Source organism: Erinaceus europaeus, chromosome X (genome assembly GCF_950295315.1).
Source record: "Erinaceus europaeus chromosome X, mEriEur2.1, whole genome shotgun sequence".
In the NCBI taxonomy this organism is placed as follows: Eukaryota; Metazoa; Chordata; class Mammalia; order Eulipotyphla; family Erinaceidae; genus Erinaceus; species Erinaceus europaeus.
This window is the reverse complement of record NC_080185.1, coordinates 126925613-126943174: the sequence shown is the minus strand read 5'-3', so window position 1 is coordinate 126943174 and position 17562 is coordinate 126925613. Positions and strand designations below refer to the sequence as shown.

The following is a 17562-nucleotide window of genomic DNA, read 5'->3' as shown; positions in this document are numbered from 1 at the left end:
CATACACACACACACACACACACACACCCGAGGCTTCCAAGGCTGGGCCCAGATACATACACACACACACACACACACACACACACACACACACCCGAGGCTTCCAAGGCTGGGCCCAGATACACACACACACACACACACATCCAAGGCTGGGCCCAGATACACACACACATCCAAGGCTGGGCCCAGATACACACACACACACACACACACACACACACATCCGAGGCTTCCACAGGACAAGTGCTTTTGTGTTCCAGCAAAGCCTCTGCCTGTCGCAGATTGGTGAGTCACTGTTTGCCACCGGGAAGCGTGGGTGTGTCACTTCACATCTGGCCCCAGTGTGCTGTCATTTCTCACCTTTCAAAGACCAGAGGTAGCTTTCTGCTAACCCCTCCCCTCTAATGTGAAGGGGACCAGAGACAAGCACGACCTGACCAAAGGGGAGGGGCATTCTCTCTCTCTCTCTCTCTCTCTCTTTTAAAAATTGGCCTAGCCCACATCCACGTGAGAGGAGATGCCTGCCTGATGCCCCAGACTGTTTGCAGAGGGGCTGTGCTCTGGCCATACAGAGTCCTGGCTTCCCAGGACATGCTGGTGTGATGTGCAGTGACAGCCTCTTAGGCTGGCTACCAGCAGATGACCCACTGTATTTTTTTTATATTTATTTTTATTTATTTATTCCCTTTTGTTGCCCTTGTTGTTTTATTGTTGTAGTTATTATTGTTGTTGTCATTGTTGGATAGGACAGAGAGAAATGGAGAGAGGAGGGGAAGACAGAGAGGAGGAGAGAAAGATAGACACCTGCAGACCTGCTTCACCGCCTGTGAAGCGACTCCCCTGCAGGTGGGGAGCCGGGGTTTGAACCGGGATCCTTATGCCGGTCCTTGTGCTTTGCGCCACGTGCGCTTAACCCGCTGCGCTACAGCCCGACTTCCTGACCCACTGTATTTTGACCTGTTTCTTCACAGGTTGCCCCCTACACCTCCCCCTTGCCTACCCCCCCCCACCTTTTATTGCCGCCAGGATTATTGCTGGGACTCAGTCCCTGCACAACAAATCCACTGCTCCCGACGGCCATTTTTTTCTCCCCCCCCCTTCAATTTTTGTTCGATAGAAATTGGGTGGGGGAGTCAGACAGTTGCACAGCGGGTTAAGCACACGTGGTGCAAAGCACAAGGACCGGCATAAGGATACCAGTTGGAGCCCCCGGCTCCCCACCTGCAGGGGAGTCGCTTCACAAGTGGTGAAGCAGGTCTGCAAGTGTCTATCTTTCTGTCTTCCCTTCCTCCCTCCATTTCTCTCTGTCCTATCCAACAACAATGACATCAAAAACGACAATAATAACTACCACAATAAAACAGCAAGGGCAACAAAAGGGAAGAAATAAATATAAAAAAATTATTCCGGGAGTTGGGCGGTAGCACAGTGGGTTAAGTGCACATGGCGCAAAGCCAAGGACCGGCGCAAAGATCCTGGTTCGAGCCCCCAGCTCCCCACCTGCAGGGGAGTCGCTTCACAAGCGGTGAAGCAGGTCTGCAGGTGTCTGTCTTTCTCTCCCGCTCTCTGTCTTCCCCTCCTCTCTCCATTTCTCTCTGTCCTATCCAGCAACAACGGCATCAATAAAACAACAAGGGCAACAAAAGGGAATAAATAAATATTTTAAAAAATATTTAAAAAATTATTGCACATTCACTATTAAAAAAAAAAAGAAAGAAAGATAATTGAGAGGGGGAAGATAGAGAAAGAAAGAGAAAGACACCTGCAGACCTGCTGTGCTGGCTATGATGTGTTCCCCCTGCAGGCAGAGAGCAGGGGCTTGAACCCAGGCCCTTCTGTATATGTGCTTAACTGGGTGCCTCTCTGCCCGGCACTCTGTCCATGCATTCTAATTTCCCAAATTGGATGCATGCTTGTTTGTTGGGTTGGCTAGGTTTTTGTTTTTAGCAAGTTCCTGTCCCTCCATTCTCTCATTTCCACATAGGATTCCACATCTTTCTTTACTTATTTCACTAAGCGGCATCACCTCCAGTTCCATCCATTTTTGTCCCATAGGACACAGCCTCATCTTTTGATGGCAGAGTAGTATTCCATGGGCTGTATATCCCATAACTTCTTTAGCCAGTCATCTGTGGCTGGGCGTTTAGGCTGCTTCCGCTGTTTGGTGATTGTGTGTAGTGCAGCTATGAATACAAGGGTGTATATGTTTCTTCAGATTCATGTCTGCTCGTCCAAGAGTGGGCTTCCTGGATTGTAAGATAGCTCCATATTTTTTTTTTCCTCCTCCAGGGTTGCCTGCACCATGAATCCACCGCTCCTGGAGGCCATTTTTTCCCCCTTTTGTTGCCCTTGTTGTAGCTTCGTTGTGGCTATTATTATTGCCCTTGTTGACGCAATTCGTTGTTGGATAGGACAGAGAGAAATGGAGAGAGGAGGGGAAGACAGAGAGGGGGAGAGAAAGACAGACACCTGCAGACCTGCTTCACTGCCTGTGAAGCGACTCCCCTGCAGGTGGGGAGCCGGGGGCTCGAACCGGGATCCTTACGCCGGTCCCTGCGCTTTGCGCCACATGCGCTTAACCCACTGCGCCACCGCCCGACCCCCAAGATAGCTCCATATTATTGATAAGACTTCTCCATGCAGTCTTCCAAGGAGGCTGCCCCAGCTTGCACCTCCCCCCACACACACACCAGTACCACGTTTAAAAAAAAAAAAAGGAAAGCAGATAAGCTTCAGGTTGAGTCTCGAGCACCGGTCCAAGGCTGATCACTCAGGCTTGAGGGTCTGATGTCCGCACATGGGGAGGTCTTCTGATTTCCCTCCATGGACATGGGTGGGGTAGCCTCACAGTCCCCCACCGCAGCCCGTGTCACCCCTTTCTCCTCTGGGGAACAGGACCTGCCTCTTGGGTCTTAGCGTTTCCCTGTTTGTCCATGCTCCCGTGCGGCCTCTGACCATATCCCCAGCCCCATGGCCATTATCTGGGCTAAGCTCTGAACATCTGCTGGCTCAGGGTGTAAACACAGCAAGAGAAGACATTAGAGACCATAAACACATCTCAAGAGAGCGGCAGGCTTCTCAGTAGCCGGTTAATATTTCATTGCGGTCATCCGTTTATGGGGAAAATTAAGTGACTTCAGATTGCAATGAATGGGCAAGTCGACATAATTGGAGCTGTGGGCTGCATCTGTTTTCACAGCAGTCTGGGGAAAATGAAGCCTTACCCTGGGGGAGCAGGTGGGGAGCGCCGTGCCCTGGGCCTCTTAGCTCCTGCATGGTGGACTAAGGCAGGGAGAGATTTGGTCAGGTGCTCCTGTGCCCCAGTGGTGACCCTCGGCACTGAGTCCCTGCCCATTGAGAAGGGGGACGCTGTGGAGAGACGCAGCTCCCCACCAGCAGGGAAATGCCACCTGTGGCCAGTGACGTGAGGACACTCTTAGTCAAGAGTCTCCTCGCAAAGCAGGCCACTTCCTGCTGCCTGTGCTTCTCCTCAGCTGTTCCCAGCCCAGCTCCCTGTCCTCCGTGGCTGTCCTCCCAGCCTTGGGAGAGTGGAGCCGGGGTGCTCTAAAGGGGCCAGGGGGAAGTGTGTGGAGAAGCTGCAGTGAGACTCAGCAGAGTCTGTGTGCAGGCTTTCACCTTGACAAGTCTCTTTTCTCCTCCGCTGCCGTCACCGCCCTCCTTACCCTGGAGGAAGGGGAGAGGGGTCTTACACACGTACGTGGAGACCATGCACCCACGTGTGTGACGTGGTTGACAGACCCTGAGCCATCGCAGAGCAGTCTCTGGGGCCTGTGGGAAGAACAGGTTGGAATATGACCCCAGCTGAACCCCACACCCCCACTCTGGATCCTTTCTGTGTCTGATGTGGAAAATCTTTTTTTGTTTTTTTTTTTTGCCGCTAGGGTTATTGTTAGGGCTTGGTGCCTGCACCACGAATCCACTGCTCCTGGAGGCCATTTTATTTTATTTTATTGCCCTTATTATTGTTGTTGGATAGGACAGAGAGAAATTGAGAGAGGGGGAGAGAAAGACAGATACCTGCAGACCTGCTTCACTGCTTGTGAAGTGACCGCAGGCGGGGAGCCGGGGGCTCGAACCGGGATCCTTACCGCCGGTCTGTGTGCTTCGCGCCACGTGTGCTTAACCCGCTGCACTACCACATGACCCCCAACCAGAAGATCTTACCGGTGACAGTAACTCCAGGCAGTGGGAAGCTCCGGGAGCCACTCATAAAGGCCCCTGGTGGTGGTGGTGGTCATAGTGAATTGACTATCTCAAGAGGCTCCACTGGTCTGGTGGGAATGGGAATGTGGGTACCAGTGGGTACCACCGGGTGCATGGGCTGAGTGGGTTTGCTGGGCAGGGCTCTGGCACATGGACTGTGTCCTGAATGTGCCTACTTGGCATTGCTAAGATGCCGCTGTTTTGTAAACAGGTGGCTGGCAGACTGTGCTGTTCTTGGAGCCGTCCATGAGTGTGTCAGTTGCTCTGTGCTGGAATGTGTGTGTGTGTGTGTGTGTGTGTGTGTGTGTGTGTGTGTGTGTTTCTCTTGGTTTGCGTGCTTCACCAGCTGTGTTCCCTGACCCTTTAAAAATTTTTATTTATGGAAGTCGGGCGGTAGCTCAGCGGGCTAAGCGCAAGTGGTGCAAAGCACAAGGACCGGCTTAAGAATCGTGGTTCCAGCCCCCGGCTCCCCACCTACAGGGGAGTCGCTTCACAGGTGGTGAAGCAGGTCTGCAGGTGTCTGTCTTTCTCTCCCCCTCTCTTTCTTCCCCTCCTCTCTCTCCATTTCTCTCTGTCCTATCCAACAACGACAACACCAATAACAACAACAATAATAACTACAACAATAAAACAAGGGTAACAAAAAGGGAATCAATAAATATTTTTAATTAATTAATTTCTTGGGTAGAGACAGCCAGAAATTGAGAGGAGGGGGAGACAGACACCTGCAGCCCTGCTTCGCCACTTGCAAAGCTTTCCACCTGCAGGTGGGGGCCGGGGGTTCGAACCTGGTCCTTGTGCTTTGTAATGTGTGCGCTTAATCGGGGTGTGCCGCCACCCGGCCCCTGTCTCCCCCTCCTCTCTCGGTTTCTCTCTGTCCTATGCAATGAAATGGCCGCTGGGAACAGTGGATTCGAGGTGCTGGCACTGAGCCCCAGCGATAACCCTGGAGGCAAAAGAGGTGGCTTTCTTCTGCACAAAGTGAACTTGCACGGGAAGCTTCTGTTGTTTCTGTTTCCACGGGGGATTCGCACCAGCACAGCTACTCCCCTCTTGGGGGCTTCTTCCCCCTCTTAAATGTCAGATAGAGGCAGAAGGGGAGGCAGAGGGAGACAGAGACAGAGGGACATACTCCACTCAAGTCTTGTCTTGGTGCCTGCCGTGCAGGGAGTTCCCGGTGTGGGGAAGCACTTTCTCCAGGGGACCGTTGATAGCTGTAGGCCCTTGCACACGTGTGTTCTGTAGTCATGTGTCACGCCCGTGCACGTGACAGAACGGCGAAGACCACTGATTTTGAAGGTCTTGCTGAGAAACTGGTTTCTCCGCCGCCATTTCTGGGAAACTGTGCCCATTGCATACGGGGACTTCCCCAAGCAGCCTCCTGAGGCCTCCGTTGCAATTTGAAGCCGGTGTTTCTGGATGTCAGCGAGCGGGAATATTTGCTCGTTGCCTGGAATGTCGCGCAGAGGCGGCTTTCTGCCTCAGCGTGCGGCCTGTGTGTGCACCCTGGCTCTGTCCAGAGGGCTCTGCCCTGAAACCCTGCAGCAGGACTCTCTGTGGGGACAGGTACGGGAGAGACAGGCAGCACATGCTGTCCCCAACCCTCTGTGGGCAGAGCCAGGTCTGGCTGCTCCGGCGGTTCCCTCGGTGAGGAGAGGGCTGAGGAGAGGTCGGGTCTTGGGGCTGGGGAGTCACGTTGCCAGGGTGCTTGCTAACTGCCGCGCTCCTCCCTCCAGGGACGGCACGGCCTGTCAGAGCGCCCTCCGGAACCTGTCCCCGCTCTCGGAGCCGCTGACCTCCGCCCAGGAAGCCCCCGAGAGCCACAGCAGAGCGGGAACCCTGCCTCGAGATTACAGATCTTCGGGGGAGCCCAGGCCTGCAGACCCGCCGCCTCCACCCTGCCCGGGACGGCACCGGCAGAGCGCCCCCGAGAACCCCCACTCTTCCGGGCAGGGGCCACAGCCCTTAAGCGCACCGCCCCTTGCCAAGAAGCCAGCCCCGCAGAGACCCCCGCCACCCCGGCGTGAGCCCCGCCAGCTCAGGGGCACAGCTGGCACAGCCCAAGCCGTTGTGCCGGCAGCCCCTCACCTGGATGCCCCGGGCAGACCCCTCCGCACGCCGCCGCCCTCGGCTCTAGAGGTGAATGGGCACCACCTGCCCCTGTCTCACGGTCCCTGTGGCTCTGCGGAGCAGGCGAGCGGCCTCCCCCGCCCAGACAGCCTGCGGCCGGCCGGCGAGCGGGACAGACAGCATGTAGCCCCGCCGCCCACCTCGTGCCAGCCCGCCATGGAGGCCTCGCGCTCCCCTTCGCCCCAGTTCGCCCCCCAGAAGCTGACGGACAAGCCTCCCCTGCCTATCCAGGATGAGAACACCACAAGGTACTTGGGGGGCTCTGGGCTGGTGGCTGCTGCGGGCACCAGCTCCTTCTATGCTGGAGGGGTCCGGGGAGGGGGGCTGTCATCCCGACTGTCATCTGCTCCAGCCCTGGGGCGTCCTGGGGAGACCCTGTAGCTTCCGGGCTGGGTGTGTTCCTGACCTGGGCACCTGCGCCAGGCTTAGGAAGCGGGTCTGAGTTTGCCCGTGGTCCCACAGAGAGCTGCCTCACTGCCGTCATTCCAGACGGTTCTACGGGGCTTTGCTGCTCGGGGGTCATTGTATTTATTAATATTATTATTGCTCAGGCTTGGTGTCACACTACCATTCCATCCCTATCTTTCTGTCTTCCCTTCCTCCCTCCATTTCTCTCTGTCCTAGCCAACAACAACGACATCAATAACGACAATAATAACTACCACAAAAAAACAGCCAGGGCAACAAAAGGGAAGAAATAAATATTAAAAAATTATTCTGGGAGTTGGGCGGTAGCGCAGCGGGTTAAGTGCACATGGCGCAAAGCCAAGGACCGGCGTAAGGATCTCGGTTCGAGCCCCCGGCTCCCCACCTGCAGGGGAGTCGCTTCCCAGGCGGTGAAGCAGGTCTGCAGGTGTCTGTCTGTCTTTCTCTCCCCCTCTCTGTCTTCCTCTCCTCTCTCCATTTCTCTCTGTCTTATCCAACAATGACAACACCAGTAACTACAACAATAAAACAAGGGTAACAAAAAGGGAATAAATAAATATTTTTTTAAAATTTTTATTTATTTATATATTGGGTAGAGACAGCCAGAAATTGAGAGGAGGGGGAGACAGACACCTGCAGCCCTGCTTCGCCACTGGCCATTTTTCCCCTTCCCTCCCCCCTTCTTGTTTGCTAGGAAAGAGAGAATAGGGAGGGGAGGAGGAGATAGAGAAGGAAAGACAAAGACAGACACCTGCAGGCCTGCTTCACCACTCGTGAAGTGTCCCCCCTGTAGGTGGGGAGCTGGGGACTCGAATCAGGGTCCTTGCACTGGGCTTTGCATAGTACTATGTGGCCCTTTTTTTAAAAAAAAAATTTATCAGGAGTCGGGCGGTAGCGCAGCGGGTTAAGCGCAGGTGGCGCAAAGCACAAGGACCGGCATAAGGATCCAGGTTCGAGCCCCAGCACCCCACCTACAAGGGAGTCGCTTCACAGGCGGTGAAGCAGGTCTGCAGGTGTCTGTCTTTCTCTCCTCCTCTCTGTCTTCCCCTCCTCTCTCCATTCCTCTCTGTCCTATCCAACAACGACGACAACAACAATAATAACTACAACAATAAAACAACAAGGGCAACAAAAGGGAATAAATAAATAAAATAAATATTTTTTAAAAATTAAAAAATTTTTTCTATTTATTCCCTTTTGTTGTTTTATTGTTGTTGTTGGATAGGACAGAGGAATGGAGAGAGAAGGGAAAGACAGAGAGGGGGAGAGAAAGACAGACATCTGCAGACCTGCTTCACCGCCTGTGAAGCGACTCCCCTGCAGGCGGGGAACCGGGGGCTCGAACCAGGATCCTTATGCCCAGTTCCCATATTGTGTGCCCTTAACTAGGTGCGCCACTGCCCGGCTGCTCTGAGGTCTTTTTAATAAACGGATTTGTGTGTCTGTTTATTGATCAAGGAGAGAGGGAGAGGGTGTGTGGTACCAGGGATCGAACTTGGGACCTTGTGTCCCGCCACTTTATCCACTGCACAGTCTCCTGCGTTACTGCTCTACTGTCTTGGGCCTTTCTTTTCATTATGACCAGGGCTGTCACTGGGCCTGTGTGCCACTGACCTCAGCAGCCATTTTTTGGAAAAAAAATAATTTATTTTGGGAGTTGGGTGGTAGCGCAGCGGGTTAAGCGAAGGTGGTGCAAAGCGCAAGGACCCGCGTAAGGATCCCGGTTCGAGCCCCCGGCTCCCCACCTGCAGGGGAGTCGCTTCACAGGCAGTGAAGCAGGTCTGCAGGTGTCTGTCTTTCTCTCCCCCTCTCTGTCTTCCCCTCGTCTCACCATTTCTCCCTGTCTTATCCAACAACGACGACATCAGTAACAACAACAGTAATAACTACAACAACAATAAAAACAACAAGGGCAACAAAAGGGAATAGATAAATAAATAAAATATTTTATTTAAATGAAAGATATAAAATCAAGACACAAAGAAACACCAGAGCCCTGCTTTTTTTTTTTTTTTTTGCCTCCAGGGTTATTGCTGGGACTTGGTACTAACACTATGAATCCACTGCTACTGGACTTTTTTTTTTTCCTTCTACTTTTTATTAGACCGGGCTGTGATGCACCGGGTCAAGCACACATACTATAAAGCACAGGACCTGTGAAAGGATCCCAGTTCAAGCCCCCAGCTCTCCACGTGCAGGGGAGCCGCTTTCACAAGTGGTGAAGCAGGTCTGCAGGTGTTTTTCTGTATCTTCCCATCCTCTCTCAATTTCTCTTTGTCCTATCCAAAAACATCGGGAGCGGGGAGGCCACAGTAACAGTGGATTTGTAGTGCAGGCACCGAGCCCCAGTGATAACCCTGGAGGCAAGAGGGGGAGAGAGAGAGAAATATAGGCACCTGCAGCCTTGCTTCACTCAGCTTTGGCTTATGGTGGTGCTGGGAATTGAACCTGGGAACTTGGAGCCTCAGGCCTGAAAGTCTTTTTCATAACCATTATGCTGTTTCCCCAGCCCGAGCCATTTGTTTTGTTTTGTTTTTTTAAATTTATTTATTCATTTATTCATTATTCATTGCTTGAGAGTGGACTTAGACTCTCATGTGCCTTGTCCATTCCCGGGCCCCCTCCCCAGCCCAGCCCTTTGTCCTGGTTTTGAATTTTTTTTTAAATCCATATTCCATCTCCTCTGCTTTCTTTTTACTCCCAGGGTCTTGTGCACATGCTATTATTTCCACTGATCCAGGCAGACTTTTCTTTTTCGTTCCCCAGAGAGAAAGAGATCTAGATGGCACAGTACCGCTGCACAGCTTCTGAGGCTCCCCCTCCGACTGGGGTGCCCGTGTGGTTGGGGGCTCCAACCCAGGCCCCCATACCTGATAAACATGTGCTGTACTTGCTGAGCCATCTTCCCCACGGCTCAGCTCCTTCTGTTGAGGAAGGAAGCTTCATTTTCAGAAAATGCAATAGGCCGGGGAGATTGCAAGACCCTTCATGGGCTCAGAGGTGCCTGGTCTAGCAGTAGCTTTAAGACCCTGGGCTTGGGAGTCGGACGGTAGCACAGTGGGTTAGGCACAGGTGGTGCAAAGCGCAAGGTCTGGCGGAAGGATCCCGGTTCCAGCCCCCGGCTCCCCACCTGCAGGGGAGTCACTTCACAGGCAGTGAAGCAGGTCTGCAGGTGTCTGTCTTTCTCTCCCCCTCTCTGTCTTCCCCTCCTCTCTCCATTTCTCTCTGTCCTATCCAACAACAACGACATCAATAACAACAATAACTACAACAATAAAACAAGGGCAACAAAAGGGAATAAATAAATAAATAATAAAATATTTTTTAAAAGAATAAAAAGACCCTGGGCTCTTCCTCCAACACTGCAGAAAGAATGAGGCTGTCAAGCTGGGGTGTGCTCTGCTCTCTCTATGATAAAGGAGTGTGTGTGTGTGTGTGTGTGTGTGTGTGTGTGTGTGTGTGTGTGTGTGTGTGTGTGGTAGGGAGGGCACAGGGGTAGACAGCATAATGGTTATGCAAACAGACTCTCACACCTGAGGCTTCAAAGTCCCAGGTTCAATCCCCTGCACCACCATAAGCCTGAGCTGAGCAGGGCTCTGGTAAATGGAAAGGAAGAAAGAGAGAGAGAGAGGGGAAGGAAGGAAGGAAGGAAGGAAGGAAGGAAGGAAGGAAGGAGAGAAGGAAGAGGTGTGACTGAGGTGCTGTGAGAGTGGGCACCCACCACAGAGCAGAGCGCCCCCCCCAGTAGGCACCCCACTGCTGTGAGTGTGAGGGGAGAGGAGAAGGCCTGGGGCTCCCGCAGCCTAAGTGTGCGTGAGGGGGCCCTGGCCCACTGTACACCCCCGTGTCCCCAGGATCGAGCGGGTGATGGACAACAACACGACGGTAAAGATGGTGCCCGTCAAGATCGTGCATTCGGAGAGCGGACCCGGGAAGGAGGGCCACCGTGGCCTGGCCCGCTCGCCCGCCACCCTGCCTGGCCCGGGCCACGAGGAGCCGGAGCCGCCCAAGCTGCCCCTGGGCCCCGGGCGGGACCACATCAAGACGCTGAGCACCTCGGAGCAGTCCTACTCGCGTTTCTGTCTATACAGCCGGCAGGACGCACCTGCCCGGCCCCCCGAGCCCCAGCCCCCCGCCTCGGGCCCCACCGGGCTGGGCTACGCCAAGGCCAGCACCGCCGAGGACCTCAAGTCGGAGGAGCTGGCGCGGGAGATCGTGGGCAAGGACCGGTCCCTGGCCGACATCCTGGACCCCGGAGCCAAGCTGAGGACCACCATGGACCTGATGGAGGGCATCTTCCCCAAGGATGAGCATCTGCTGAAGGAGGCCCAGCAGCGCAGGAAGCTGCTCCCCAAGGTCCCGTCTCCCCATGGCGCTGACAGCAAGTGAGTGTGTGAGGCCTGCACCCCGCTTATGGGGGCTGGCTCTGTGCCCCATGGGCGCGGCTAGGAGGTCTGTGGGGCATGCATGCTTGGGCTTCTGGGCGTTGCGTGTGGGACTGCAGAGAGTGAGCCGGAGGGGCCGGGAGGTGGCACACTGGGTTAAATGCACATAGTATGAAGAAGGGTCTGGGTTCAAGCCCCCGGCTCTCCACCTGTGGCGGGGGGTCGCTTCACAGGCAAGCAGTGAAGCAGCTCTGCAGGCGTCTGTCTTTCTATCCCTCTCGATCTCCCCTCCTCTGTCAATTTCTCTCTGTCCTAGCCAACAAAAACGAGAAATGTCTTTCAGGAGCGGTAGATTCGTAGTGCTGGCACTGAACCGCAGCACTAACCATGGAGGCAAATAAATAAATAAACAAACAAACAAATAAATAAATGAGAGTTAGACTGAGCTTGGCCCAGCAGCCAGGGAGGGGGCTTTGTGGGGTGGGGGTGGGGGTAAAGATTTTATATATGGGAGTTGGGCGGTAGCGCTGCGGGTTAAGCGCAGGTGGCGCAAAGCGCAAGGACAGGCATAAGGATCCCAGTTCGAGCCCCCGGCTGCCCACCTGCAGGGGAGTCGCTTCACAGGCAGTGAAGCAGGTCTGCAGATGTCTTTTTTCTCTCCCCCTCTGTCTTCCCCTCCTCTCTCCATTTCTCTCTGTCCTAGCCAACAACGACGACAACAATAATAACTACAACAATAAAACAACAAGGGCAAAAAAAGGGAATAAATAAATATTTAAAAATATATATATTATATTTATTAATGAGAAAGATAGGAGAGAGAAAGAACCAGACATCACTCTGGTCCATGTGCTGCCTAGGATTGAACTTGGGACTTCGTGTTGAGAGTCCAGTGCTTTATCCACTGTGCCACCTCCCAGACCACGTCATCATTATCTTTAAATATTTTTATTTATTTTTTTATTGGATGAAGACAATGAGAAATTGAGAGGAGAGAGTAAGAGACAGAGAGACACCTGCAGCCCTGCTCTACCGCTCGTGAAGCTTCCCCCAGGCAGATGGGAACCCAGGTCCTTAAGCATTGTAGCTTGTATGTTCAACAAGGTGCATCCACAAAATAAGATTCTTTAGTGGGGTTGGACAGTGGCGCAAGGACCTGCTTAAGGATCCCAGTTCAAGCCCCCGTCTCCCCACCTGCAGGGGAGTCGCTTCACAGGTGGTAAAGCAGGTCTGCAGGTGTCTATCTGTCTCTCCCCCTCTCTCTGTCTTCCCCTCCTCTCTCCCTTTCTCTCTCTTCTCTCTGTCTTTTAAAAGACGCATGGTCACTTCTTCCATGCTGCTGTGGAGGGCCAGAGCAGGGCACCCTGAGCATGGTGTGCTCTGGGGCAGAGATGGCAGTCTTCAGAGGTTCCACTGGTGACAGGTGCAAGCTCACTGGGCACCACCAGAATTGAGTGATCTCCTCTGCTTCCTTTCCCCGGGGAGCTTAGCCACTCCTGCTTTTTGATTTGCGCCCCCCCCCCCCCTTTGTTTGAAAACATTTGCACAAGGTCCTGGGCGCTAAGCCTAAGTGAGTAAGTGTGAAGGTCTGGCACTGTGTCTGCTGAGCCTTGGCCTCTGCCCGCTTTTTAAACTGCTCCTTGTTCCTACTTACAGGGAGCTTGGTGTTTACCTTGTGGCCATCCTGCCTGTGATAGATAGATAGATACATACATACATACATAGATGTGGCCATCCTGCCTGTGATAGATAGATAGATAGATAGAGATAGATAGATAGATAGATAGATGTGGCCATCCTGTCTGTGATAGATAGATAGATAGATAGATAGATAGATAGATAGATAGATAGATGTGGCCATCCTGTCTGTGATAGATAGATAGATAGATAGATAGATAGATAGATAGATAGATAGATGTGGCCATCCTGTCTGTGATAGATAGATAGATAGATAGATAGATAGATAGATAGATAGATAGATAGATGTGGCCATCCTGTCTGTGATAGATAGATAGATAGATAGATAGATAGATAGATAGATAGACTGACAGATAGATGTGGCCATCCTGCCTGTGATAGATAGATAGATAGATAGATAGATAGATAGATAGATAGATGTGGCCGTACTGTCTGTGATAGATGGATAGATAGATAGATAGATAGATAGATAGATAGATAGATAGATAGATGTGGCCATCCTGTCTGTGATAGATGGATAGATAGATAGATAGATAGATAGATAGATAGATAGATAGATAGATAGATAGATGTGGCCATCCTGTCTGTGATAGATAGATAGATAGATAGATAGATAGATAGATAGGCAGACAGACAGACAGAAGATAGAGAGGCAGAGAGAAACAGAGATCACAGCACCAAAGCTTCCTTCAAGGTAACAGTGGCTGGGCTTGAACCTGGGTCAGGCACATGGCAAAGCAACGCAGTAAGTAAGCTATTTAGATGACCATAAAATGCTCCTATTTGGGAGCTGGGCGGTAGTGCAGAGGTTTAAGCCCATGTGGCATGAAGCACAAGGACCAGCATAAGGATCCCGGTTAGACCCCCCCCAGCTTCTCACCTGCAGGGGAGTCGCTTCACAGGCGGTGAAGCAGGTCTGCAGGTGTCTGTCTTTCTCTCCTCCTCTCTGTCTTCCCCATCTCTCTCCATTTCTCTCTGTCCTATCCAACAGCGATGACATCAATAACAACAACAATAATAACTATAACAACAATAAAAAAAAAGGCAACAAAAGGGAAAATTTTTTTTTTCTCCAGGGTTATTGCTGGGTTCGGTGCCTGCGCCATGAATCCACCGCTCCTAGAGGCCATTCCCCCCCTTTTGTTGCCCTTGTTGTTGTAGCCTTGTTGTGGTTATTATTATTGCCATTGTTGATGTTGTTCGTTGTTGGATAGGACAGAGAGAAATGGAAAGAGGAGGGGAAGACAGAGAGGAGAAGAGAAAAATAGACACCCGCAGACCAGCTTCACTTCCTGTGAAGCGACTCCCCTGCAGGTGGGGAGCCGGGGGCTCGAACCGGGATCCTTACGCCGGTCCTTGCGCTTTGCGCCGCGTGCGCTTAACCCACTGTGCTACCGCCAGACTCCTGAAAATAAATCTTTTAAAAAAATATTTGGGGTCCAGGAAATAGCATACCTGGTAGAGTGTACACACTACCTTGAGCAAGGACCCAGGTTCAAGCCTCCATTCCCACCTGCAGGGGGAAAACTTCATGACTGGTGAGGCAGGGCTGCAGGTGCCTTGTTTTCCCTCTCTCTCTCTCTCTCTCTCTCTCTCTCTTTCATCTCCCTTCTCCTCTCAATTTCTCTCTGCCTCGATCCAAGATAAAATACATATTTAACCTTTTTTTTTTTTCTATTTGAGCTTTTTTCTTTCTTTCCCACTGCTAAGTGCTACTTCTGGTGGTGGTGGGAATTGAACCTTGGACTATTTTGGTGCCTCAGACGTGACAGAGATGCTCATAACCCCTGTGCCGTATCCCCAGCCTCACTCTGCCCACCTCTGCTGCCTTGTCTGTCTGTCTGGCAGCCCTCGAGGAGGCCCCTTGGCCTGTGGCAGCCCTGGGTTCTGGGCCGGCGACCGGCCTCAGCCCCAGGACATCTGGCCTGTCTCCTCAGGAGAGAGGAGCCCAGTGCACCTGCGGCCGGGCCCCTGGCCACCAACTCCACCTACTATAGCACTTCAGCACCCAAGGCAGAGCTTCTGATCAAGATGAAAGAACTGCAGCGGGAGCAGGAAGAGGACTCGGGCAGTGACATGGACCACGACCTGGCGGTGAAGAAGGTAGGGAGGCTGGACACTGATGGGGCGGGTGCTGGCCAGCTTGCTCCACAGTGTGTGCCGGCCCTGTCTGGAGCATTGAAGTCCCTGCTGTGCGTGAGGCTGCTGCCTGGCTCTGTGGACACTGGAGTGAAGGGTGGGCAGGCTGTGGGGGCTCTGCTCTCCAGCACCCAGAGAACTCCATGGAGGGTGGTCAGGGCTGTGGGGTCTCTCCTCTCTCAGCACCCTGCACAGCACCCAGGGAGCCCCATGGAGGGTGGGCAGGGCTGTGGGGTCTCTCCTCTCTCAGCACCCTGCACAGCACCCAGGGAGCCCATGGAGGGTGGGCAGGGCTGTGGGGTCTCTCCTCTCTCAGCACCCTGCACAGCACCCAGGGAGCCCATGGAGGGTGGGCAGGGCTGTGGGGTCTCTCCTCTCTCAGCACCCTGCACAGCACCCAGGGAGCCCATGGAGGGTGGGCAGGGCTGTGGGTCTCTCCTCTCTCAGCACCCTGCACAGCACCCAGGGAGCCCATGGAGGGTGGGCAGGGATGTGGGGTCTCTCCTCTCTCAGCACCCTGCACAGCACCCAGGGAGCCCATGGAGGGTGGGCAGGGCTGTGGGTCTTTCCTCTCTCAGCACTCTGCACAGCACCCAGGGAGCCCATGGAGGGTGGGCAGGGCTGTGGGTCTCTCCTCTCTCGCACCTGGCACAGCACCCAGGGAGCCCGCCCGCTCGCTGGTGTGGGGTGCAGGATCCCCTGCCGGCCGGGCGTGCGGACGCTGAGCCGTGGCTCCTGTCCGCAGCAGGAGCTGATTGAGAGCATCGGCCGCAAGCTGCAGGTGCTGCGGGAGGCTCGGGCCAGCCTGCTGGAGGACGTGCAGGCCAACTGTGCGCTGGGCGAGGAGGTGGAGGCCCTGGCCAAGGCCGTCTGCAAGCCCAATGAGTTTGACAAGTTCCGCATGTTCGTCGGCGACCTGGACAAGGTGGTCAACCTGCTGCTGTCGCTGTCGGGGCGGCTGGCCCGAGTGGAGAACGCCCTCAACAGCCTGGACGACAGCGCCTCTCCCGGAGATCGGGTGCGTCCAGCCTCTGTCCCCCCTCACCGTGTGTCCCCTCACTAGGTCTCCTCTCACTGCATCTGCCCTCACTGCATCTCTCACTATATCTCCTCTCACTGCATCTGCCCTCACTGCATCTCTCACTATATCTCCTCTCACTGCATCTGCCCTCACTGCATCTCTCACTATATCTCCTCTCACTGCGTCTCCCCTCACTCCTGTTTCTCCACTGCAGCTCCCGAAGGAGGGCGGGTGTGCCTCGAGTGGGGGGAGAGTCCCGGCCCCGGCCCTCAGACCCCGACACGTGTCGTCTCGTCATGCCCTCACCTCCAGCCCGCCCTGGCAGGCATGTCCGCACCACAGCCTCGTTCTCTCGTTAATTTATTGCTCTAATTGCGTTTATTGGGCAGAGAGGAGAGAGAGAGGGAGAGGGAGAGAGAGAGAGAGGGAGGGCGAGCGCGCCCACCTGCTCCCGAAGCCTCCCCCTGCGGCGCCTGCCCCGTGCGCGTCCGTCTGGCTCAGGGCGGCCGTGTCTGTCCGTCCGCAGCAATCGCTGCTGGAGAAGCGCCGGGTGCTGACCCAGCAGCACGAGGACGCCAGGGAGCTGAAGGAGAACCTGGACCGCCGCGCCCGCGCCGTGCGCGCCATCCTGGCCGGCCGCCTGAGCGCCGCGGGCCTGGCCGACTACGCGCACTTCGTGCACATGAAGTCGGCGCTGCTCATCGAGCAGAGGGAGCTGGACGACAAGGTCCGCCTGGGAGAGGAGCAGCTGCGGTGCCTGCTGGACAGCCTGCCGCCCGAGCGCCCCAAGTAGCGGCCGGCCGGCCGTCTGTCCGCAGGGAGCACGCCCCACATGAAGGCGCCGCCGGCATGAAGCCCCCGTTCCACCACCACCACCCCCGCCCCGTGTGCTTCCCAGGGGCCCAAAGACCCCCGTGAGTCCGTGTGTCCGTGTGTGCGTGTCCGTGTGCGTGTGCGTGTGCAAACCATTGCACATCTGGGCCGCTCTGCTGCCGCACCTGCTCCCAGCTCAGCCCCAGGTGGCCCGTCCAGCGGCGCGTCTTTCGGGGTGTTGCCTGTGTGCGCCCACACCCTCCCGCTCGACTTCCACAGAATAAACCGTGTCTGTCGTGTTCCCGCGGCCACCCGTGTACAGCGCGCGAGGAAGGCCGGTCGTGTTGGGCCCACTGCTGCACTGCGGTGCGGGAGTCGCTGCGGCCGCGGGCCTGCCGCTCACAGCACTGGACATCCCGCCATGGCCACGCAGCTCCGAGGTCCCGGGTTCAATCCGCAGCACCACTGTCAGCCTGAGCTGAGCTGAGCAAAGCTGTGGGTATGATCAAAATCACTAATAATGGGGCTGGGGAGACGGCACAGGGGTTCTGCACACAGACGCTCCTGCCTGAGGCTCTGAGGCCCCAGGTTCCATCCCCAGCACCACCAGCAGCCAGGGCTCTGGGGAAATGATGATGGTGGTTCTGAAAAAAAAAAGACCCTCTTGTCTGAGACTCTAGGTCTCAGGTTCAATCCCTAGCACCACCATCAGCCAGAGTTCAGCAG

General features: G+C 54.6%; 1 protein-coding gene across 1 annotated transcript in view; it reads left to right on the top strand.

The window, feature by feature from the left end:
* SHROOM2 (shroom family member 2) overlaps positions 1 to 16867 on the top strand; it is a 94291-nt gene extending 77424 nt beyond the window's left edge. Inside the window, exons 8-13 of the mRNA XM_060182692.1 lie at positions 5631 to 5710; positions 5961 to 6602; positions 10635 to 11165; positions 14804 to 14966; positions 15748 to 16020; positions 16550 to 16867. Of these exons, the coding sequence (XP_060038675.1) occupies positions 5631 to 5710; positions 5961 to 6602; positions 10635 to 11165; positions 14804 to 14966; positions 15748 to 16020; positions 16550 to 16816 (1956 nt within the window). The 3' untranslated portion in view covers positions 16817 to 16867. The remainder of the gene's footprint in view (positions 1 to 5630; positions 5711 to 5960; positions 6603 to 10634; positions 11166 to 14803; positions 14967 to 15747; positions 16021 to 16549) is intronic.
* Positions 16868 to 17562: the final 695 nt, after the last annotated feature.